The following is a 25,516-nucleotide window of genomic DNA, read 5'->3' as shown; positions in this document are numbered from 1 at the left end:
ACCAATCTTTTCTAAAATGCTATAAATCAAACCACTTACTAATAGATTCTGTCAATGTAACATGCAATCTTTCCCATGATGCTGTGAAAATATCTAAGACGGGAAGAACATTGTGTATTGTTAGCATAACATACCTACATTTGAGTATGTCTTTAACTGATAAAGTAAAAAAGCTTCATGATATAAAAAAATTGCTACTGTTAATCACTAACTTCCCCACATAAACTGATTGTACCATAATAATTTTCACTATTTTCTTTGTTATATATGTAAACAAGCTAGGTCCTTCACAGATTTTTTCCCCCTTAAGATTAAATGTAATATAAGTCTAAACTCAGTCCACATACCCATTATATCAAAGAATTCATCTAAAGCACTATGCAATGCTGGGAACTTGTCTCTGTGTTCTTCTAGCAGCCATATTAAACAACGGGCTTCCTTCAATGATGCTGGCTCAGAGAAATAATCAAGTTGCTTTCCTTCTATAGAGTCTAGTTTGTGACCATATTTCTCATTCCAGAGGAAAGTCATGATACTAAAATCAAGCAGTTTAAGAGATGCTCCATAACGAGAAAAGAAAGTTCCTGTGGCATCTAAGCCTGTAATAAAAACAAAACCCAAATCAGAAGAGGAGGGAAATTATTTACTGTAAAATCACATTTAGTTTCACATCTCTGAAAGCAGCTGACTATAGTTTGCTTATATTCTCAGCAAAAACATTTAAATAGTTGAGAACAGATTCGTTCAAGCTATTAGGCATTTTAGAAACACCATTTAACATTGTTAGGCTAATTATAATAATTCTTGTCTATTAGATTTGAATAATGTGGGCCAAAGCCTTCTACTGTCATAGTTACCTTTATTAGACCTAGGAGATGAAAGTATAGCATTAAATTCCTTTAAAAATATAACAATGAGGCCAGGTATGTGGCTTAGGCCTGTAACCCCAGCACTTTGGGAGGACAAGGCTGGAAGATCACTTGAGGCCAGGAGTTCAATACCAGCCCTGGCAACATAGCAAGACCCCTATCTTTACAAAAAAAAAAAAAAAAAAAGTTAGCCAGGCATGGTGGCAAATGCCTGTAGTCCCAGCTACTTGGGAGGCTGAGGTGGGGTGACTGCTTGAGCCCAGGACTTCAAGGCTACAGTGAGCTATGACAGCACCACTGCACTCCAGCCTGGGTGATGGGGCAAGACCCTATCTCTAAAAAAAAAAAAAAAACCCAAACATGTTTTCACTAATTCATAAAGACTTTCATTCCAATTAGTATAAACTAGCAAGATTTTATGTTTCTTTATATGGATTCCATAGTAATAAAACATCAACAATATGCAAAATCTTCCCAAACGTGTCTAAAAGAGGAAATGGGTAAACCCATTCCCCAACACCTAAAATAACATTCCTTATTCCCCAAAATGTGGGTCCTCACCCTCCTCTACAAAAACCAAGGTGGTCAGTATGCCTACTTTTATTCTCCACTCTCCAAATTAGAAAACAGGGTAACTACAATCTCATACAGACTCCTACTGAAATGACGGTGAAGCCCCACTCCTGATGAACAGCCAGCAAAAAGGAGCTCTGTCCGATTTCTCCATCATGCCTCTAATATAAAACGGTCACTTCTTCCGAGGGCCTTAGTCAACAAATGAAGTCAACAAATGAAGGAGAGATTGCTCAGAGTCAAAATTACCCTAGACTGCTTGCTTCTGGATTAAAGAGTTAGCTTGCAGAGATCATGTTGCAGGAAAATTAGGATCTTTAAACACCAGAATAAGGGACCATGTAGAGTACTCACACAATAAAAGATTTATGAGAGCCCAATGAAAAAACAGCACATTTCCGTTCCCTATCCACGTCAGAGCTTGTGCTCAGTGAGGGGAATGCAGGCAGGCAGTGTTCACTATTGAAATGTTAAATTTATCTCACTAGTGCTCTATTATTTCTCTCTCTCCCTCCCTCCTTTCCTCTCTCTTTTCCTCCCTTCATCTTTTGCTGAACATAAAAACTGACCTCTCTTATGTTAAATATGTGCATGATGTAAGTCCACCCAATAGTCGTTTTATGAGAAGTAAAGTTCCAGGAAATGAAAACTGATTTACTTACTATTTAAGTAAGTGTGCATTTTACTCCAGGACTGTAGTAACAGCTTTACTAATTAACATGCTTGAACTCATTTCACAACTTTAAATAAAAATTGCTACTTTAAATATACATATATCCTTATTAAAATGATACCTTTAATCTACAGAATAAATATGGTTTATATCGGCCGGGCGCTGTGGCTCACGCCTGTAATCCCAGCACTTTAGGAGGCCGAGGCGGGCGGATCACGAGGTCAGGAGATCAAGATCATCCTAGCTAACACGGTGAAACCCCGTCTCTACTAAAAATACAAAAAATTAGCCGGGCGTGGTGGCAGGCACCTGTAGTACCAGCTGCTCGGGAGGCTGAGGCAGCAGAATGGCGTGAACCTGGGAGGCGGAGCTTGCAGTGAGCCGAGATCGCGCCACTGCACTCCAGCCTGGCAACAGAGCGAGACTCTGTCTCAAAAAAAAAAAAAAAAAAAAAACCCACATGGTTTATATCAAAAGACATGTTCACCCTTTCCTGCCAGTGAGCTGGAGGGCTCAAGTGCTGCATTTACCTGAATGAACAGTGGCTGGCAGTCTTGACCGTGTAGCATAACCCAGGCAAACCTATTTCTCCAGTCCTGAGTATCTCCTAAAGCATGTTAAAGCAAGCAATAACTTTATAATTTGCTTACTTGATACTCACTAGTGACAATCTTGTCACTTAAAAATAACTTTCCGGGATCACAAATCCATGAGGATCTATGTTCAAAGCAGGCATGTTCGTCTGTCTAACTATGCCAGGCTTGCTGCCATCTTACATTGTCTCTTCTGGCAGAAACTGACCAATATCTTTCTGAAACCCTAGAATTCTAATAGCCCCACGTTTCTAAACATTCAGACAGGTGGGGACGGCTGGCAGAGGCTTAGCAGGCCCCACTCTGTGGTCTGCTGCTAAAGGCCCTGCCTTTTTCCTGTGGCGTCCTTTAGCCTCTTATCTAATAGCTGCCGACTGAATAAACTATTGTGCTAGGCCAGTTGCTATCCAGTCACCAAGATAAATAGTGCCCTGGTAGGTGCCCAAAGCATCCCTACCTCGTGTTACACAACAACTGTATCTGCAGCTGCCTTCTGCAGTCCTGCATGGCTTTAGGCAAAGCGCCTGCTTTAGGGGAGGGCAGGGGGCTTGCTCACTCTTCCCTTCTCCCAGCCAAGTTACTAAAGTCAGAACACAGTACAGAGTTATATAATCCTGTGATTTGCCACAGCTCAGTCCAACCCTAGGATATGTTACTCTTAATCTCTAGATACAGATTTGCCTTAGGTGACCCTGAGCAATTAGTCTTATCCACTCTTGCCTCTAAATTTTTCTTCAAAGAATCTGAATTATAGATTTGTCTTCTCAACACAGCTCCTGAGCAGGGGGCAGACTCCAGGATGTGTTATTTACCATGGTTGTGCCTAGTATTCACACATCTACACATTTACAAATAGTTTAGTCTAATATAGGTCTGGATTTCTTTACTGACTGGTCTTTCCTTAGATTGCACCTTTTGAAGAAGTATACTGTAACCTATCTATAAAATAACCTAAAAATTGTGGTGTGTGTGTGTGTGTGTGTGTGTGTGTAATAGTTTTTCTGTTTTTTAAAGGCCTTCATATATTTAGTTTTTTTTAAAAAAATTCTTTTAGAGACAGGTGTTGCAACGTTGCCAGGTTGGTCTCAAATTCCTGAGATTAAGCAATCATCCTGCCTCCACCTCCCAAGTAGCTGGGACTGGAAAAGTGTTCTTAACCATACAAATTTATAGTCCTGCATTTAAAGTTATAAATTATATGACAGGAAAATGAAAATGACTCAGAGACCTACACTTCCCCTTCCTATTAAAGTATATTGCTCTGGAATATAAAGGGACATACCAAAGCTATTAAGTTTTTGGATCCAGGCGGCTAATTTGGGCTCCACTTCTTTAAGCTCACTCAAAACATGCAGAAATATTCTTGTCTTTACTCTGTTATTTTCTTGAATCAAGTGATGAATAACATAGTCCACTGCTTCATTTAGAAAATTTCTGCTAGAAAAACAGGTTGTATAGTCTTCTGTGCTCAAAACTTTCCAAGAAAGCAATTCTTTGAGAAGCGTGGCTGTATTCTGTATGCCGGATTTAATCTTGTCAGCATACTGCTTTATACACTGTAGAATTCTGTCATCAAGGAACTGACAACGCTGAACATTGTCTACAGTTTCTAAGGATAAATAACAATGGTTAAAGTGATAAATAGGACTAATTCACAATTATATAAACTTAGAAATAATGTAAAATTACATAATATAAAATATGATTCAGTTGATTATACTGTTTTACTAAACTCAAGAAACTTTAATTAGAAATATAAACATTTAACAATACTTTTGAAAAGACATGAAAGTGCACGCTAAAATAAACATACCAAAAGTAAGCATTTTACACCCTTCATTTTGAACCATTCATGTAGTAGCATTTAAAACTTAGTTCCTCTAGGCCAGGCGTGGTGGCTCATGCCTGTAATCCCAGCACTTTGGGAGGCCGAGGCGGGTAGATCACGAGGTCAGGAGATCGAGACCATCCTGGCTAACACGGTGAAACCCCATCTCTACTAAAAATACAAAAAATTAGCTGGGCATGGTGGCGGGCACCTGTAGTCCCAGCTACTCGGGAGGCTGAGGCAGGAGAATGGCGTGAACCCGGGAGGCGGAGCTTGCAGTGAGCCGAGATCGCGCCACTGCACTCTAGCCTGGGCAACAGAGCGAGACTCTGTCTCAAAAAAAAAAAAAAAAAAAAAAACTTAGTTCCCCTAAAATACGGCCACTTCCTTCAACAATCCTAACCCAGCCTCATCAACTACCTTAACTTTATATACAATAAATATGTTTAGTCATTAAGCACAGAAAGTTAAAATACAATCTCTGAAAGGTTTTTCAGTGGGAATACAATCTCTGAAAGGTTCTTCAGTGCCCTTTACACCAACCCAATTCTGTCTTCGAGTAACAGAAGACAGTGATAGTATTAAATTACTAACTGAAATCTTTATTTCAATTCAATAATGATGAATATAAGACCCAAAAGATGCTTATATTTATACATTTAAATGAGAGTATATTATTCTTATCATGCATTTGGCTTCTGCATACCTTTCTGCTCTTCATTTTTTGGTGGATTACTTTCTCTTAAGTCCTCCTCCATTCTTTCTTGTGCTAACTTTTTTGCTTCTTTTTTTTGGATCTTTCTCTTCAATTTTTTGTCTTCTTTCAGTCTTAGTTTCTCTAGGCTGATAAACATTTACAATTAGTGACAACTCAATGAACTGTTTTCCTTTGACTATCGTAGAAACCATCTTCCAAGCAATATATTAGAAGTTTTCCTTTTTTAATCAGAGCCCGGCCTACATCTTCCATTCAATGTAAGAAACTGTCAGTATTGTCAAAATAAGGGTACTTGTTTCATGAAAACAAAAACCTCAATGATTAGGTGATGTCTAAGGATGCAGTCTACAGATTGTATAGATGTCACTTTCATGTATCTAAGTTACTTCACAGGGTAAACAGAAATAGTACAAATTACTCTGCAAAATAATTCATGTAAACTCTCATTTCTAAGAAAGGTCCCATAGTAAAATATAGTTTTCACATCTCAATAATAACCCACAACACTATAATTTGGTTGATCTGGTTACAATGAATTCTCTCCAACAAATAATTCTGTTCATCTTTTCTTTTGCTTTTTCTTGGTCACAAATGATAAAAAAAAAAAATCACTTCTTAGAAAGAAAAACAAGAAGCAGGACCAAAAAGAAAAGAAAAAAGAATCTGAATTATTTGATCTAAACAAAAAGCTATAGAGAAGTAATAATTTAGACAGTACATTGAGTATTTCAGGGTAAAAAATAGTCATAGGTTCAAAATGTTTATTGAAGAGAGATAAAAAGAAAAATACGCTTTTGGAATTAAAGTTTCAACAACTGAGAGCAAACTGTATAGTTTTTATATAAATGCCAAATCTATTAATCAAACATGTAATTTCACAGCATCAAATGTTATAATTTTAATTGTAAATTCAACCACTAGATAAATAATTCTGAATCAAGTTTTTAGTATTTAATCATTCTAGGCTAGTTCTCTTTAAGTTTTAATTTTCCATAAAAATCATTTTAAAAAACACTTATTTGGATATATGTATACACAGCCAATTTTTAAAAAGGCATAATTTAGAAATCTGCATTTAATAGAATTATATTCTAAGAGACATCATCAAACCACTGATTGATTGTTAAAAATCTTACCTAGAACATTTCTGTTTCAGAATAGGTCTTGGAGGAACCTTTTCTTTTATGACCTTGTGTTCAAACTTTAAATAAAACAAAGACATCCAAAATTTGTCTCATACTCCCATGACATAAAACACAAAACCACAAGTAACAAGTATTTCAGAAGCACACATAATGTTCAGTTTGATAGAGAACAGTGATGATGTTCTGACCCAGACAAAAGCCCAGAAAGTTTTAGCAAAATAATTTACTGAAGAGGAACAAGAGGGTAGACACACTTGAGGAAAAAGTTTTTAAAAAATTAAGAGTAAGCAGACGATCTAATAAAGTGTAAATATTATTACAACTACCCACTCTTGCCACTCCCATGTCATGAAGTTAAAGATAATCCCTCAAGACGCTCTTCCCCCTCCCTAAAAATCTGCACACCCACTACTGCCCAAAAGTTTACCAGGATTAAGAAAATGAAGTTATCAAAAACAGTAAAAACAGTAAAACTAAGATATAAAAAGCCTCCTTTTCCTATTAAGAAATAAAAGAATATAAGAATGCTTTCATTACAATGAAGCATTCTCACATCCAAGTATTTCCTATATTTTCTTAAATGAAGTAATTGTTTCTTTCCTGGAAAAGATCCAAATTACGTGATATCTACAAATTCAAATCATGGTTCAAAAGGTGTAAACATTTTGGTAATCTATCTAACAAGGTTTCCCCTTTATTACTTACTTCACATTTAACTTGACCACCACTGCTGAAGATGATAATCTTAGAAATGACACCTTCACAGTCAGGGGTAAGACATATTCCTTGTAGAAAATCCTATTTGATTAAAAAAAAAAACAAGAAAAATGTTATGTCTAGGGGGGATAAATCTATACATGTATACTATTTTTACCACTAGGAACAGTCAAAATACGGACTAAAACCATCTTCAGGGAAGTGGTGAAAATCCTTACTCACTGCCATGCGAATTTTAAGGCTTCCGTGTAGGAAAAATATACTTTCAGGTGTGGGTCTGACCATGTGACTTGTTTTCATCAATGCAAAGTGACCAGACATGACATACACATGTCTAGACAAAAGGTTTAACAAACACTTCATAGACTCGACATTGTTCTTTTTCCTCTGACACAGGAAGATGTTCCAGAAAAGGGTCACTCTTCAACTTAGATTGAGAAACAAGGAATAGAGCCACACAAAATAAAGCTGCTACAGCCCAGTCCCAGCCAACAACTGCAGAACTGCAGAACAAGTCATGTAAGCAAAAAACAAACTTCTCTGCTGTATGCCACAAGATATTTGGGTTGTATCACTTCAGCATATCCTAGGGAAAGCTGACTAATTTACAGAGCGTATTTAAAATGATGGGAATAGTTAAGACCACTAAAAGAGGGTATATCACTAGAGAAACTCAATTTAGGTAAGACAAAGACATAGCAGAAGTGACTCAAAGGTGACAGTTATTTACTCATATCATTATATTGTTAATTAATTATGTGAAAATGTACAAAATGTGAGAATTTATTTCTACCAAACTTTAATAATTGCTATTGTTAACAGATGCCTAGTACAACTGCCTCATTCTTTCCCCAATAAGAACAGTGGTCTGCACAAGCCTAAGAAGTGTAGGAAAAGGTCCATAGTTTCTATAGATCAGAAACAAATTCTATGAATACAAATAAGATTGTAATACTATGACTTCCCTCCAAGTATGTCTACTTAATGGTAATTAACATCATTATCTTGGTAATAAGAAAATCCCTGGAGAGAAATGGCAGTTTAAAATTGAAGTTGATCCTTCTTCCCAACATTAAAAAAATTGTTTTGAGTTGACTTCTTAGTACAAATTACCTCATCAAATTTTGGTTTTGAAATCTCTAATTCCACATCAATACTTTCAAGTGGGGCCTGGTGCAGTGGCTCATGCCTATAATCCCAGCACTTTGGGAGGCTGAAGTAGGATCACTTGGGTCAAGGAGTCTGAGGCTGCAGTGAGCTACGACTGCACCACTGCACTCTAGCCTGGGCAACACAGTGAGATCCGTCTCTTTAAAAAAACAAAGCCTCTATGGTTAATGCCTTTATGATTGTCCAAATAAAAACAATTTGATTTTCCACTTTATTATTAAAGTTATAATTTAAAACTTTCTAATTATGTGCAGAATGTTCAGGAAGGAATTCTTGGGGGAAAAAATTGACATACAATAAGTATACTGAAAAATTCAGACAATCCTGTTATGCTTTACCTTGTCAATTTTATCATTAAAGGTTGTAGTTTTTAACTTCTTCCAGCAATTCATGTGAAATTCTATTTTACAGTACTGGCAACAGCTGATGCGTATAAAACCCTAGGGTTACAAAAAATTTTTTAATTAACGTTTTAAAGATGTCTCTGCACACTCACTCACTACAACATACATAAAGACAGAGAGAGCCTGACTAACATATTTATTTCCACAGCATAAAGTTGCATTATTCTTCAAAATATATCAAATATTTTATAAACATTATTTCATCTGATTTACTAACCAGGGACATTGGAACAGCAGGACAAGGGCAGCTACTAGCTTCTTGAATAAACCAGTATAACTCAATTAAGTGTCAGACTTATCTCAAATTTAGGTCTCTAACAGCTAATTCAATGATCACAATGACCTTTAGATTTGGGACTCAAATTTTATGAGAGATCAGAATTGCAACAAATCAGAGGTAACAATCTCACTTTGTTTCCTATCCTCCTAAGGTAGCTTGAAGAGGAAAAAGAATGAGCCAGCCTGCCTTCTCAGGTCACTACCCCAGCCCAGAGCGTTTATACATCAGTGGCTCTGGTTCCCATGTGAGATGATGTAGACCTAAAAAAGTCCAGGAAGGCTGGGTGTGGTGGTTCATACCTGTAATCCCAGCACTTTGGGAGGCTGAGGGGGTGGATCACGAAGTCAAGAGATCGAGACCATCCTGGCCAATATGGTGAAACCCTGTCTCTACTAAAAATGCAAAAATTAGCTGGGCGTGCTGGGAGACGCCTGTAATCCCAGCTACTTGGGAGGCTGAGGCAGGAGAATTGCTCGAACCCAGGAGGCGGAGGTTGCAGTGAGCCAAGATCGTGCCACTGCACTCCAGCCTGGGTGACAGAGTGAGACTTATCTCAAAAAAAAAAAAAAAAAAAAATCCTGGGAAAGGGGTGGACGACTGCTAACTAGCCAGAGAACTTGGGTGCCTCCACTTACAGATTGTTTTGAGCCCATTTTAAGGAATGATTTTGCAAGTTAATGTCCCACTGTACACTCATTATTTACCTTAAAGTCTGGATCAGTTATGTATATCTGGATCTTAGAATATCCATGGCACTTCTGATAGCAACAAATGGCATCTGGCACTGGAGGGAACTTGCATTCTTCAACAAATTTCTCTAACAGCATCTAAAACAAAATAAACAAAAATGATACCATTACAATACTAATCTGTCAATAAAAATGCTTGTGATTTCAATAACCTCTTGCCATCAAAATATTTTCAGCATAAGAATGACTAAATTTTTTCACCAACAACAAACTACATACAACTTTTAAAGTTTTTCCTTTTAAAAGGAAGGCTGATAAGAGACATAAGAGAGATTTAAAAAGAGGACTGAACAAAATTTTTTTTCAGAATTTCAAAAGAATCAAAATTTTGCCCTGTTACAATCATCAAATCGCATTTTATAATTTACAGCTCTCAGAAATCTTCCATAAGCATTAAGAGGAAGTCAGGTAAGGCAGAATAACCCTTAGGGTAATCCTGAGGACTTTACCAGGCTCCTCTTGCCCAACATCACCTCATCCAGAATCCTAACACTCCCATTATCTTCCTCCTTGCAGCTCTGCCACTGTTGTTTGTGGACTCCCTGGAGAATTACTCCACTGCTAATGAAGCCCCCAAGAGACTCACACCATGCTTCCAGTGCTGGCTTTTTGTTATCAATAGCTCCTATGCCTCTATCCCAATCTTGTATGAAGAGAGGTAAATCCAAGAATCCCTGTGTTTTATTTTTTATAATAGCTTTGTTGAGACATAATTAACACACTATACAACTCAAATAAAGTGTACAGTTCAGTGTTTTTAGCATATTTGCAGGATGTACTGACATCACCACAATCTAAATTTAGAACATTTTCAAAAAGAAACTCCATACACATTAGCAGTCCCTCCTCATTTTCCCCTAACCTTCCAGGCCCAGCAATCACTGGTCTACTTTCTGTCACTATATACAGATTTGCTTATTCTGGAGATTTCATACGAATGGACTCACACAAGCCCTTTGTGTTTGGCTTCTTTTACTTAGCATAATGTTTCCAAGGTCCATCCATGCTGCAGCATGTTATCAGTACTCTTTTTTTTTTGAGACAGCGTCTCACTCTGTCACTCAGGCTGGAGTGCAGTGGCACGATCTCAGCTCACTGCAACCTCTGCCTCCTTGGCTCAACTGACCCTTCCGCCTCAGCCTCCTGAGTAGCTGGGACTACAGGCATGTGCCACTATGTTTGGCTAATTTTTGTATTGATGGGTTTCGCCATGTTGCCCAGGCTGGTCTTGAACTCCTGAGCTCAAGCAATCCTCCTGCCTTGGCCTCCCAAAGTGGTAGGATTACAGGCGTAAGCCACCATGACTGGCCATTTGTTTTTGAGGCAGACTCTCACTCTGTTGCCCAGGCTGCACTGCAGTGGCACAATCAAGGCTCACTGCAGCCTCAACCTCCCAGGTTCCAATACTTACGTACCCATTTATCAGCTCACGAATACTTGGGCTATTTCCATTTTGGGCTATTATGACTAATGCTGCTATGAACATTCATGTACAAGGTTTTGTGAGAACATGTTTTCCTTTCTCTGTACACACCTAGGAGTGAAACTGCTGGATCATATGGTATGCTACAGTTTGAATGTTTGACCCTCCAAACCACATGCTGAAATCTGATCCCCGGTGTTGGAGGTGAGGCACAGTGGGAGGTGTTTGAGTCATGGCGAGGAATCTCTCATGAACAGATTAATTCCCTCCCTGGGGTGAGTGAGTTCTCACTCCATTAGTTCCCTAAAGAGTTGGTTGTTAAAAAGAGCCTGGCACTTCCCTGTCTCTCACTATATGATCTCTACAGACAGGCTCTCCTACGCCTTCTGACATGAATGAGTAGGAGCTATTGAAGGCCTTCACCAGCAGATGCTGACACCATGCTTCTTATACAGCCTGCAAAACCATAAGCCAACTTTTCTTCATAAATCACCAGTCTCAGGTACTTCTTTATAGCAACACGAATGGACTGAGACATGGTAACTCTATGTTTAACTGAGGAACTGCCAGACTATTTTCCAAAGCAGCTGCATCATTATACATTACCACCAGCAGTGTCTGAATGTTCCCATTTTTCTACACCCTTGCCAATATTTGTCTACCCACATCCTAATGAGTGTGAAGTGGTATCTCACTGTGGTTTTGATTTGTGTTTCTCTGATAGCTAATGATGCTGAATGTCTTTTCATGTGCTAATTTTGGCCATTTGTATATCTTCGTTGCAGAAATGTCTATTCAGATCCTTTGACTACTTCTTAAATTAGATTATTTGTCTTTTTATTATTGAGTTGTAGAAGTTGAGTTCTGTGATTTTAAAAGCTTCAGCCAAAATCAAGTTCTGAGTACATGTGAGAGTTCACTACAAGTAAAAGCCTATCTCAGTCATTTCACACATAAGTCTTTCTAGAACAAGCAAAGCATCTTTATGCTTCTGGATATGAGACTAAATTCATATTTTTCTGAATCTTCAAGTACCATCTCAGTAACTGTGGTAACTTTATGATGAAACAACAATACTATACCTTCCTCTAAGTACAACCAAGTCCAGCATAGTGCATGATCATGCATACTCAGAAGTCAGAATGCCTGGACTCAAGTTCCAGGACCACGATTTGCTTGCTGTTTCACCTTGAGTGCATCATTTCACCTCTCTAAACTTAACCTTCCTCATCTGTAAAATGGGAATGATCACAGTGCCCCCCTGCACGGGGCTGCTATAAGGATTAAGCATAATGATAAATGAAGGTACACACTGGCGCACAGAAAACATTCAATAAATGTCAGAGATTCTCATTAGACAGTAGAGGGGAAATACATGTAAGGGAGGTGGGGATGGAATGCTCCTACCTCTCCGCCTCCTGATACCTGAGTCAGTCAATGCAGATAAGCACTCACAGTAAGAAACACTCTGCAAAAATGAACGGTTACCTTTATTTTTTGTGGCTGAGACTCTTCAATAATCACATTACTTGTGGGCCAAGTTAACACTCCAGGAAGACGATAAATCAAGGTTCTTGCTTTCTCAAAGTGATTGAGAGCTTCTAGAAATCTAAAGCCATAATTATGAAAAAGGCATTAAAGATGTAAAATGGTATTTTCATTCCCTTCAAAAGTCACCAAAGATCTCAAGCTTACTGGGACGAATACATTTGATGAATCACTGAACAGCAATATTCAATGTAACCTAAATTTTCTTTAAAAAAACAAAGTCACCATTGCTGTTTGCTATAAAAGTAATTTTAAACACAACTCTTCTTGGACACTGGCTTTATTGTGGCAGGTGTACACTTTTTTTTTTGTTTGTTTTTTGTTTATATATATATTTTTATTATACTTTAAGTTCTAGGGTACATGTGCACAACGTGCAGGTTTGTTACATAGGTATACATGTGCCATGTTGCTGTGCTGCACCCATTAACTGGTCCTTTACCTTAGGTATATCTCCTAATGCTATCCCTCTCCCCTCCCCCCACCTCACAACAGGCCCAGGTGTGTGATGTTCCCCTTCCTGTGTCCATGTGTTCTCATTGTTCAATTCCCACCTATGAGTGAGAACATGCGGTGTTTGGTTTTTTGTCCTTGCAATAGTTTGTTGAGAATGATGGTTTCCAGCTTCATCCATGTCCCTACAAAGGACATGAACTCATCCTTTTTTATGGCTGCATAGTATTCCATGGTGTATATGTGCCACATTTTCTTAATCCAGTCTATCATTGTTGGACATTTGGGTTGGTTCCAAGTCTTTGCTATTGTGAATAGTGCCGCAATAAACATATGTGTGCATGTGTCTTTATAGCAGCATGATTTATAATCCTTTGGGTATATACCCAGTAATGCGATGGCTGGGTCAAATGGTATTTCTAGTTCGAGATCCCTGAGGAATCGCCACACTGACTTCCACAATGGTTGAACTAGTTTACAGTCCCACCAACAGTGTAAAAGTGTTCCTATTTCTCCACATCCTCTCCAGCACCTGTTGTTTCTTGACTTTTTAATGATCGCCATTCTAACTGGTGTGAGATGGTATCTCATTGTGGTTTTGATTTGCATTTCTCTGATGGCCAGTGATGATGAGCATTTTTTCATGTGTTTTTTGGCTGCATAAATGTCTTCTTTTGAGAAGTGTCTGTTCATATCCTTCACCCACCTGTTGATGGGGTTGTTTTTTTCTTGTAAATTTGTTTGAGTTCTTTGTAGATTCTGGATATTAGCCCTTTGTCAGATGAGTAGATTGCAAAAATTTTCTCCCATTCTGTAGGTTGCCTGTTCACTCTGATGGTAGCTTCTTTTGCTGTGCAGAAGCTCTTTAGTTTAATTAGATCCCATTTGTCAATTTTGGCTTTTGTTGCCATTGCTTTTGGTGTTTTAGACATGAAGTCCTTGCCCATGCCTATGTCCTGAATGGTAATGCCTAGGTTTTCTTCTAGGGTTTTTATGGTTTTAGGTCAAACATTGAAGTCTTTAATCCATCTTGAATTAATTTTTGTATAAGGTGCAAGGAAGGGATCCAGTTTCAGCTTTCTACATATGGCTAGCCAGTTTTCCCAGCACCATTTGTTGAATAGGGAATCCTTTGCCTATTTCTTGTTTTTGTCAGGTTTGTCAAAGATCAGATAGTTGTAGATGTGTGTTCTGAGGGCTCTGTTCTGTTCCATTGGTCTATATCTCTGTTTTGGTACCAGTAACATGCTGTTTTGGTTACTGCAGCCTTGTAGTATAGTTTGAAGTTAGGTAGCGTGATGCCTCCAGCTTTATTCTTTTGGCTTAGGATTGACTTGGCAATGCGGGCTCTTTTTTGGTTCCACATGAACTTTAAAGTAGTTTTTTCCAATTCTGTGAAGAAAGTCACTGGTAGCTTGATGGGGATGGCATTGAATCTATAAATTACCTTGGCAATATGGCCATTTTCACGATATTGATTCTTCCTATCCATGAGCATGGAATGTTCTTCCATTTGTTTGTATCCTCTTTTATTTCATTGAGCAGTGGTTTGTAGTTCTCCCTGAAGAGGTCCTTCACATCCCTTGTAAGTTGGATTCCTAGGTATTCTCTTTGAAGCAATTGTGAATGGGAGTTCACTCATGATTTGGCTCTCTGTTTGTCTGTTACTGGTGTATAAGAATGCTTGTGATTTTTGCACATTGATTTTGTATCCTGGGACTTTGCTGAAGTTGCTTATCAGCTTAAGAAGATTTTGGGCTGAGACGATGGGGTTTTCTAGATATACAATCATGTCATCTGCAAACAGGGACAATTTGACTTCCTCTTTTCCTAATTGAATACCCTTTCTTTCTTTCCCCTGCCTGATTGCCCTGGCCAGAACTTCCGACACTATGTTGAATAGGAGTGGCGAGAGAGGGCATCCCTGTCTTGTGCCAGTTTTTCAAAGGAAATGCTTCCAGTTTTCATCCATTCAGTATGATACTGGCTGTGGGTTTGTCATAAATAGCTTTTATTATTTTGAGATACGTCCCATCAATACCTAATTTATTGAGAGTTTTTAGCATGAAGGGCTGTTGAATTTTGTCAAAGGCCTTCTCTGCATCTATTGAGATAATCATGCGGTTTTTGTCTTTGGTTCTGTTTATATGCTGGATTACATTTATTGATTTGTGTATGTTGAACCAGCCTTGCATCCCAGGGATGAAGCCCACTTGATCATGGTGGATAAGCTTTTTGATGTGCTGCTGGATTCGGTTTGCCAGTATTTTATTAAGGATTTTTGCATGGATGTTCATCAGGGATATTGTCTAAAATTCTCTTTTTTTGTTGTGTCTCTGTGTTATTGCTGTTTTTGAGATGGAGTCTCACTCTGTCGCCCAGGCTGGAGTACAGTGGCGCAATCTCAGCTCACTGCAACCTCCGCCTCCTGGGTTCAAGTGATTCTTTCTGCCTCAGCCTCCTGAGTAGCTGGAACTACAGGCATGCACCACCACACCCAGCTAATTTTTGTGTTTTTAGTAGAGACAGGGTTTCAACATATTGGTCAGGCTGGTCTCAAACTCCTGACCTCAAGTGATTCACCCACTGGCCTCCCAAAGTGCTGGGATTCCAGGTGTGCGCCACTGTGCCTGGCCAAAAAAAAACTTTCTTTAATTTAAAAAAATCTATAAAGGAGGTTCTAGGCACATTCTAAGATGGCGGGGTGGGGGGGGGGGGCAGATTCCCCAAAATCTCATAAAATTTCCCCTAACAAGTTAAATGAAAATTTAAAGACAGTTAGAAATTATAAATAATATTCAATCAGTCAACAATTATTTCTTTATAATCTAACATACCTACCTCTATATTGGGTACAAGTGGCAGAAACAGATTTTCTTTTTTTAAAGCTCAAGACATAATCCTGTCCCCTCAGGGACATACTAACATTCAGGGAGACAAGACTAAGAGACATGAGGCATTTAGAGAACAGCTTCAATGTTAAACTGCAAGTAAGGATTACAACTACAATAGAGTTCAGAGGACAGACTTTTATATTCCTAACTCACTCATGATGTCTTTGAACACATATATACCTCTTATTTAAAACCATCTTCATACAGATTTTTAAAAAATAATTAAATCAAAAAAATTAAACAATCAGATTTTAAAAACATTAGTTTATATCAATTCACTCACTATCTATAGATGATTATACACTAGACTATTAAATCTTTAATGTCATATTACTATGTTGTTGACTTATTAGATTTAAAATCAGGAAGTACCAAGAACTGCAATGACTGGCCTTGCTTTAACAACTAATATTGATAGTGAAATTTCAGGTCCTCAAAGTAAATCACAATTATGATAGTGTGCTACAGAGGAGATATCAAAATAATTCTAGAAAATGGATCATTATCACATTGGATTTTCAATGAGTTACCAGCCTAGAGCTTAAAGTAGTGTCATTTCTACTAACCTGTTTTTTTTCAAATATACTTTTCCAATTCCACAGTAGGCCAAGCAATCAAGGCCCTCACTGGGGTAGTGTTCAATAATCCTCTTAAACTGGTTTTCGGCTTCAGATAATTCCTTGAATAGCAGTGAAAACAATGATCACTTACATACAAAGAGAAATACTGAAATAAATTTTATCTAAAGGTTGATTTTTTTTATAATATTAAAATAACAACTGCATATCCCCAAATTCCTGTGGCAAAATTATACCTCTGTGTTTCACTTTCTTAGGAATTATATAAATTTCTGATCATATGGACAGTCAGAGACACAACCAAACCAATCCTGCTGAACACATCAGACAATCAACCTATAAGCATTTACTAGTACGCACTAAGGGCCTGGCGTGTGCTGGCTAATACTAAAGAGAGTCAAATCGTGTTTTTGTTTTTGTTTTTTAAAAGAGGCTAATTATGGTGTAAACACACCATAACATAGATCCTATTAAGTGCTAATCCCTTGGAAGGAATGCCATTCCAATGACGTTGTCACAGTCTTCTGTGGCACAAGACGGATGAAAGCTCTGTCTTAAAAACAGCCCATTAGTAAACACTTAACATAGCTTAGAGTACATTCTTTTTTGAATATTCTCAACAGTGAAAAACCACTAAGTTGAATGAATTTTGTTTTTGGAAAACATCCAAAAGATACATAGTTCTAAGAAATACTGGTAACCCTACTGTGAGTAAAAAAAAGAAATGTCACTACAAAATGGAGCTTTGAGGCCAGTTCCAAAGGAGGCATTCTAAAAAGGTTTGAAGCAAGGGCAGTCCTCTGATGAAATTCTTTTAAACATGTAAGTTCTACTATAACACATTTTTTTTTTCTAAATCAGTCTCGCTATTTTACATTAAATCACAAATGTAATAAATGATTTCTTCAATTCTAATAAGGTAAAATATGATATTTATTATTATTCTGTCAGGAATAAAATGAAAATCATGAAGTTCTGTCTCCAACTGTCTCTTGGAAAATAGAATTAGAGAGCATTCATGGGAGACATTATTAATCTGTGACACTGAGATCAAGGAAAATGAATCTTGGGCACTGTCAACTTCTGGGAGAGAACAGAACGTAAAAGACTACTTAGATCCTCACTAGGTGGCAAGTTAGAGTTAAACCTTCATCTAGACAGGGAAAAATAGAGACCAAATTATATATTATACTTGAGGTAATTCTAGAGCATTTCAACATTTATAGCAAACTCAAAACCTCAGAAAGCAAAGTTATAATGCCAAACAGTATAGGTAGGTAAACATTCCAGGAGAGCCAGACAGGAGCATGACTAATGGAAATCCTGGGAGCTCATGTCTATACACTGACTACATGCAGTTATAGGAAGCCTGCAATCTAGAAATAATACAATACCCAAGTACTTTCTACGTACAAATAAGAGATACTAACATTATCATTGTTACCTTTGTTTTTCTAGGAAAACAGCATAACACGAAACCTCCCCAGGTCCATTCCCTCCTGGCCATCACTAAAGGCAGCCATTATCTTAAATTTTATATAAACATAATCCATATTTTTTCACTTTTTTACAAGATGCACAGAATTCATAAACAGTATATAGTACTGTTATGTATGTTTTCCAAATAGTATATAAGTGGGATCACAATGTTTATGTCCTCCAACTTGCCTTTCCCTCAAGATTATGTTTCTGAAATCTATCAATCATGATACATTACATCCTAATTTTTACACAAATAAAAAGTAGATTCCCACTGATTGTCTGGCAAAGCCTTTTTCTAATAGGAAACAAACTAAATATTCTTTAAAAACACAAACTAAATTAAACTGAGATATTTCAGACAAAATTATCAGAAGGTACAGAGAAGAAAATGGGTAAAAATGAGAAAATAATTTTTATAAGATATGTCAATATCATTTTAATTGTTGATTACCACTATTACAAATCTTACCTCAGGCTGTCCTATTCCAAGGAGAGAAATGGCAAGTCCATAGACGACCAAAACATAGTTAATCATGGCCAGGTTCAATTGCTGTCAATAAAAATGCCTCAGTTAAAAATCTGAATATAATTCTGCCCAATTTGCATCTAGTCACAACAGAAAAAGAAGTGTAATAGAATCTCACTAATCAATCTTATGAATCAATGATTGTCATAAAATCTCACTAATCAATATGATTGGCCAAATCAAATTAGAAAAGAGATTTTTGTTCCAATAAAGCAGTTATCCTGCTATTTAAAACATAGAATCACTGTCTCAGAGTTCCTTGAGGCATAGTTCATAATAGATTAATTTATAATTAAAGTCATATTATTTTGCATATAAGCAGTACTAGTGACAGATTAAGACATTTACTTAGCTATTATAGGCATACCTCAGACATACTGTGGGCTCGGCTCTGGAGCATCACAATAAAGCAAATATCACAATCAAGTGAGTCTCACAAACTTGTGGGTTTCCCAGTGCATATAAAAGTTATGTTTTAGTGATACTGTAGTTTATTAAGTGTGTAGTAGCATTATGTCTATTAAACAATGTACACACCTTAATTTAAGACTTTATTGCTACAACTGCTAATGATCATCTGAGGGTTTACTGAGTCATAATCTTTTTTTAAACTTTTTTTAAAATTATACTTTAAGTTCTGGGATACATGTGCAGAAGAACGTGCAGGTTTGTTACACAGGTATAACACGTGCCACGGTGGTTTGCTGCACCCATCAACCGTCATCTACACTGGGTATTTCTAGTGAGTCATAATCTTTTTGTTGGTGGATGGTCTTGCCTTGATATTGATGACTGCTAACTGTTCAGGGTGGTAGTTCCTGAAAATTAAGGTGCTGTGGCAATTTCTTAAAATAAGACAATGAAGTCTGTCATACTGATTGACTCTTACTTTCAGAAAAGGTTTCTCTGTAATGTGTGATGCTGTTTGACAGTATTTTACCCACACTAGAACTTCTTTCAAAATTGGAGTGAATCCTCTCAAATCCTGCCACTGCTTGATCAACTAAGTTTCTCATTTCAACAATATTCACAGCATCTTCACAAGGAGTAGATTCCATTTCAAGAAATGACTTTTTTTGTTCATGTGTAAAAAGCAACTCCTTATCCCTTCAAGTTTTATCCTGAGGTTGCAGCAATTCAGTCACATCTTCAGGCTCCACTTCTAATTCTCTTGCTTGTTCCACCACATCTGCAGTGACTTCCTCCACTAATGTCCTGAACCCCTCAAAGTCATCCATGAGGGCTGGAATTTACTTCTTCCAAACTCCTGTAAATGTTGATATTTTGATCTCTCACATGCATCATGAATGTTCTTTATGGTATCTAGAGTGGTGATCCTTTCCAGAAGGTTTTCAATTTACTTTGTCCAGATCCAACAGAGGAATCACTATGGCAGCTATAGCCTTATAAAATATGTTTCTTAAATAATAAGACTTGAAAGTCAAAATGACTCCTTGATCCATAGGCTACAGAATGGATATTGTGTTACCAGGCATGAAAACAACATTCATCTCCTTGTACATGTACACCACATCTCCTGGGCAATCAGGTGCATTGTCAATGAGCAATAGTATTTTGCAAAGAATCTTTTATTCTAGCAGTAGGTCTCAACAGTGGGCTTAAAGTACTTAGTAAACCATGCTGTAAACAGATGTGCTGCCATTCATGCTTTGTTGTTCCATTTCTAGGGCTCCAGGCAGAGTGAATTAGCATAATTCTTAAGGGCCTGAGGATTTTTGGAACATAAATGAGCACTGGCTTCAACTTAAGTCACCAGCTGCATCAGCCCCTAATGAGTAATGAGCCCAACCTTTTTGAAGCTTTGAAACCAGACACTGACTTCTCTCTAGCTATGAAAGTCCTAGATGGCATCTTCTTCCAACAGAAGGTTGTTTAGTCTCCATTGACAATCTGTTGTTTAGCGTAGCCACCTTCATCAATGATCTTCACTAGATCTCGATAACTTGCTGCAGCTTCTCCATCAGCACTTGCTGCTTCACCTTGCACTTTTATGTTACGGAAATAGCTTCTTTCCTTAAATCTCATGAACCAACTTCTGCTAGTTTCAAACTATTCTTCTGCAGCTTCCTCACCTCTCTCAGCCTTCACAGAATAGAAGAGTTAGAGTCTTGCTCTGGATTAGGCTCTGGCTTAAGAGAATGTTGTGGCTGGTTTGATCTTCTACCCAGACCACTAAGACTCTCCACATCGGCAAGAAAGTTGTTTCACTTTCTTGTCATTCATGTGTTCACTGAAGTAGCACTTTTAATTTCCTTCAAAAACTTTTTCTTTGCATTCACAATTTGGCTATTTGGCACAAGAGGACTAGCTTTCTACCTATCTTGGCTTTCAACATACCTTCCTCACGAAGCTTAATCATTCTAGTTTTTTATTTAAAGTGAGAAACGTGCAACTCTTCCTTTCACTTGAATACTTAGAGGCCATTGTAGGGTCATTAATTGGCCTAATTTCAATATCGTGTCTCAGGGAACAGGGAGACTTAAAGAAGTGGGTGGAGATAACAGCTGGTTGGCAGAGCACTCAGAACACACACACACAATTTATTAAGTTCCCTTTCCTACATAGGCATAGATTGTAGTGCCCCAAAATAATTACAATAGTAACATCAAAGATCACTGATCACAGATACAGTGATAATGATAATGAAAAAGTTTGACATATTGTGAGAATTACCAAAATGTGACACACAGACGTGAGGTGAGCACATGCTTTCAGAAAACAGACTTGCTTGACACAGGGTTGCCACAAATCTTCAATTTGTAACAAATGCATTGTCTGCAAAGTACAATAAAGCAAAGCATAATGAAACGAGGTGTGCCTGTACTTTCTTCCTGGGTGAAAAGGTGTGACTAAAGATAGTTGAAAACCTTGATTTAGAGAAAAAGCCAGTTCTAATGACCCTAAACTATAGTCAAGGAGAGAATATAAACATGGATCACATACTGAACATACTCATGAAGTCTGAATTGGAGCAGTACCTGCTTCCCATAACCTGAAGTAGATTCAGCCAATCTCAGCAAGGTCTTAGGTATATTACTACAATGAGTTAAGCCCTTGGTTCTCTTCTGCATTCATCTGAGGTGCATTAGCATTGATAAACAAGTTATGATATGGCAAATTTACCTTTATTTTTTGAGGATCTAAACCGTTCAGCAACTCTGTAAAGGCCTGTGCGGCGCTGCGGCAACGCTGCTCCAATAAGGCCATATAGCCATCTTGAATTAAGCTTCTCAGCATTTTCATTATATTAGCAAAATCCTGGAAAAAAGAAATTCTATTTCAGTAACCTGAATCTACACATTTTTAATTTAAAACCTAAGATGCCAAGTTCATAGTAATATTTTATAACTAATGATAAAATGTTTAAATCAATACCCAAACTACCCTTATTCATCATATTCCTTTCTCAGCACCACACTTTTAAAGTGAAAATGAAAAGGTACTGCTTTACCATCCTAATTGCAACACCTCTTCTGTTGCCTGTGACAAAGGTGGCTCATTTTACACTACATGGTACTAAGCCTCACTTGCTCTCCAGACTAAACAGACAGTATTTTTAAGTTTTAACAATATATATGAAAAACAACAGCCATCATTTAAATAAGTAAGTTGTTTGGGAGTAGAACAATTAGACACTTAAGAACATACAATCAATATTCTGATCACTACCAGATTTTAACAACTGCCATCCTGCTCTGAAACAAACCTTAATTCTAAGCAAGAAATAAATACTGTAATTGTTAACTGTACTCCTGCCTAACATATATTTGAATATAAGTAGATAAAATTACTGGGAGAGATAACAATAGGTTAAATGCAAAAGGAATAACATAAGGAATAAAAAATAAAAACAAAATTGCTATCATGTGCCCTTAAAGTGAGAAAAACTTTGTAATTTGAATACGCATTATAATTTGAATTCATATTTTAGTGACATGGGAATAGCTGTAAGTCACCGAAGTTCCACAAAGATTGGAGAGGCAAGGCTAGACATTAAGCCTAAAATCTCCTCACTCCTTGCTATACACGTGTGCGCCATTCAAAGGGGCCGCAAATGCAAATATGTATGTTGTATTCCTCACCGTTCCTAACAATGAAGATCCAAAAGGAGGCCCCACTGCACAAATCACAGAGGAGAAAGCAGTTTGGTTACCCATTAACAAAAGCCTTCTGCTGGCTTTTTTTTTTGAGATGGAGTCTTGCTCTGTCATCCAGGCTGGAGTGCAGTGGCAGATCTCGGCTCACTGCAACCTCCACCTCGGGGTTCAAGCGATTCTCCTGCCTCAGCCTCCTGGGTAGCTAGGACTACAGGTGCACGCCACCACACCCAGCTAATTTTTTGTATTTTTAGTAGAGATGGGGTTTCGCCATGATGGCCAGGATGGTTTCAATCTCTTGACCTTGTGATCCGCCCGCCTCGGCCTCCCAAAATGCTGGGATTACAGGCGTAAGACCCTGCACCCGGCCTCTGCTGGCTTTTGAACCAATGAATCAAAGTTTGGCAGAACGCTCCCCAGAATATGCACAGAAAAGAGCAGCTTTCAGAAAAACTTAAAAGCTCGATGACAGCCATACTTGTTTTAAGATATGAACTTGAAGTTATAAATGATGATATAATAGCCCTACAAATACTAGTTATTAGCCTTGCATAAACTCATTCAATTTTAATCTTGTTCTCATTCTTTTTCTTTCTTCTTTAAAAGAGACAGGGCTCCCAAACTAGTGAGAGGCTTAAAAAAGAAAACAAAAGAAAATAATAAATAAATAAGACAGGGCCTTCCTATGTTGCCCAGGCTGGAGTGCAGTGGTTAATCCTCTCACCTCAGCCTCCTGAGGAGCTGGGACTACAGACACGTGCCACCATGCCCAGCTTTCTTTATCAGTCTAGAAATCAGATCCATGCTTTCATTGGAAGTCACTTCCCTCAATACGACATAAATGATCTGTCCTGAAAGCTCCAGCAGAGCAGGCCGAAATCACATCACTGCATACCCAATCTCTCTCACTCCTCAGCATATGGAGAGAGCCTCAATCAAACTGTGTTGAATGAACAAACAGAGGCTCAAAAACAGCGATCATATTTATTTAAATAGTCTTTTCATCTTCACAGGCTGTCATCTATTTAAGTATTTCATGGTGTTTAGAGTCAGTAAAAATCAATGTAAAAATATATAATTTAAAATCTCCAACTTTAAGAAATTCTCAAAAACGCTTTTAAGCAAATGATTAGGAATCTATTTTAGTTCTTTGTAAAATATCTGTTATGTATACCTAAAAAAAGATCCACATGTTTTTAAATGAGTATTCTGTTCCATGTTAATGTATCTTTTCCATCATGAAGTAACGTAAAAAGAATTTTATATACAACATTATCTGATTAAGTTAAATCATTTAAAGAATAAAAGTTTGCCCTCTAATGATTTTAGAATAAGTATAATGAAACTGTTTAAATCTTTTAAAAATATTTAAAGTTAATACTACTGTTAACTCTTTGAGAAGCAAATAATTCCATAGTGCTAATCATTAGTTAAACCTCTAGCTAACATAATTATCAAGTTAATATTTAAATTAGTGATAGATTGGATTCTTAGCAGTCATATATATTAAATGATATGTCTATAACAGCTGGGTGCAATAGCTCACACCTGTAATCCCAACACTTTAAGAGGATTGCTTGAGGCCAGGAGTTTGAAACCAACCTGGACAACACAGCGAGACCCCATCTCTACAAAACTACAATATAATACAATAATTATATAAAAAAACTTAGAGATGTACATGATTAGAACCTTATTCATGTGAACAATGTTTTGTTCAAAGAGTTTTGCTTTTTCCATTGGAAAAGCTTCTCCATTACCTGGTGTGCAGCTCTGGAAGATTTAGAAAACTGTTTCTCCAAGATGTTCTTCAAATCTGCTGGTAAAGTCAATGGTGAACTAGAACTAAAAGAAAAAAAGCATTTTTTAAAATCATTTTAAAATAAAAGTTCTACTCATATAAAGAAAAAACAGGGCCAGGCACAGTGGCTCATACCTGTAATCCCAGCACTTTGGGAGGCCGAGGTGGGTGGATCACCTGAGGTTAGGTGTTCGAGACCAGCCTGACCAACATGGTGAAACTCTGTCTCTACTAAAAATACAAAAATTAGCCTGGCGTGGTGGTGCACGCCTGTAATCCCAGCTACTTGGGAGGCTGAGGCAGGAGAATTGCTTGAGCCCAGGACCGAGATCTTACCACTGCACTCCAGCCTGGGCGACAGAGCAAGACTCCATCTAAAAAAAAAAAAAGAAAAAAATATAGAATCTGAATATTAGTTCGCTCTCATCCCTCCAATGTGACAGATAGAAGAAAAAAATATATTTACTGAAGGCCATGTAAAATACTGAGTAAATGGTGAGCCATACAAGTTGGCCGTTCTTTGGGGGGAATTGGCATTTTGGCAATATTTCTATTAGAAATCTCTAAATCCAATGCAATCTCAATAAACATTCCTATAAAATCAGAGGTGGAGGGAAACCAGATGAATTGATTATAAAGATGATATGGAAAAACAGCTTTTGAAAAAAGAGAAAAATTAAGGGGTATTTGCCTTGATCTGTAGTCACTAGTAACAACATGGGCCTAAAACAATAAATGTGCCCAATAAACAGTGCAAAGATGTTCAATGTGATGGGAAAATCTAATAATAAGATACAAGCATTTCAGAAAGTCTGACTCCCTAAGTTGGTGAGAGTAAGAAAATCTGAGGCACTCGATGTGGAGTTTTCTGAAAGCACTTCTGACATCCAATGTGTAGATTTTTTCCAATACCAAATATTGTCATTTTTCCATATCAATTCAACTGTCCAACACAAAATGAGTGTGTAATAATG

General features: G+C 37.5%; 1 protein-coding gene and 1 long non-coding RNA gene across 15 annotated transcripts in view; one reads left to right on the top strand and one right to left on the bottom strand.

Moving 5' to 3' along the window:
• The window catches only part of LOC129529363 (uncharacterized), a 47,065-nt gene extending 36,593 nt beyond the window's left edge, over positions 1-10,472 (top strand). For both annotated transcript variants that reach the window (XR_010132423.1, XR_008674861.2), the window contains exons 2-3: positions 7,513-7,635; positions 10,236-10,472. This is a non-coding gene — a long non-coding RNA (uncharacterized lncRNA). The remainder of the gene's footprint in view (positions 1-7,512; positions 7,636-10,235) is intronic.
• TTC3 (tetratricopeptide repeat domain 3) overlaps positions 1-25,516 on the bottom strand; it is a 130,066-nt gene that overhangs the window by 45,721 nt on the left and 58,829 nt on the right. For 12 of the 13 annotated variants that reach the window (XM_019017722.4, XM_063702698.1, XM_063702699.1 and 9 more), the window contains 12 exons: positions 24,502-24,586; positions 21,768-21,902; positions 18,567-18,647; positions 16,604-16,716; positions 12,631-12,751; positions 9,675-9,797; positions 8,625-8,726; positions 7,105-7,197; positions 6,391-6,455; positions 5,243-5,379; positions 3,991-4,317; positions 348-599 (listed from right to left, as the gene is read on the bottom strand). In XM_019017722.4, coding sequence (XP_018873267.2) covers positions 348-599; positions 3,991-4,317; positions 5,243-5,379; positions 6,391-6,455; positions 7,105-7,197; positions 8,625-8,726; positions 9,675-9,797; positions 12,631-12,751; positions 16,604-16,716; positions 18,567-18,647; positions 21,768-21,902; positions 24,502-24,586 — 1,634 coding nt within the window. Of the gene's footprint in view, positions 1-347; positions 600-3,990; positions 4,318-5,242; positions 5,380-6,390; positions 6,456-7,104; positions 7,198-8,624; positions 8,727-9,674; positions 9,798-12,630; positions 12,752-16,603; positions 16,717-18,566; positions 18,648-21,767; positions 21,903-24,501; positions 24,587-25,516 lie in introns of those variants that run through there. The other variant, XM_031005251.1, reaches the window with a different exon arrangement.

Source organism: Gorilla gorilla, chromosome 22, assembly GCF_029281585.2.
Source record: "Gorilla gorilla gorilla isolate KB3781 chromosome 22, NHGRI_mGorGor1-v2.1_pri, whole genome shotgun sequence".
NCBI classification, from domain to species: domain Eukaryota; kingdom Metazoa; phylum Chordata; class Mammalia; order Primates; family Hominidae; genus Gorilla; species Gorilla gorilla.
Note: the sequence above shows the minus strand (reverse complement) of the source record. Positions and strands in the feature narration are given on the sequence as shown.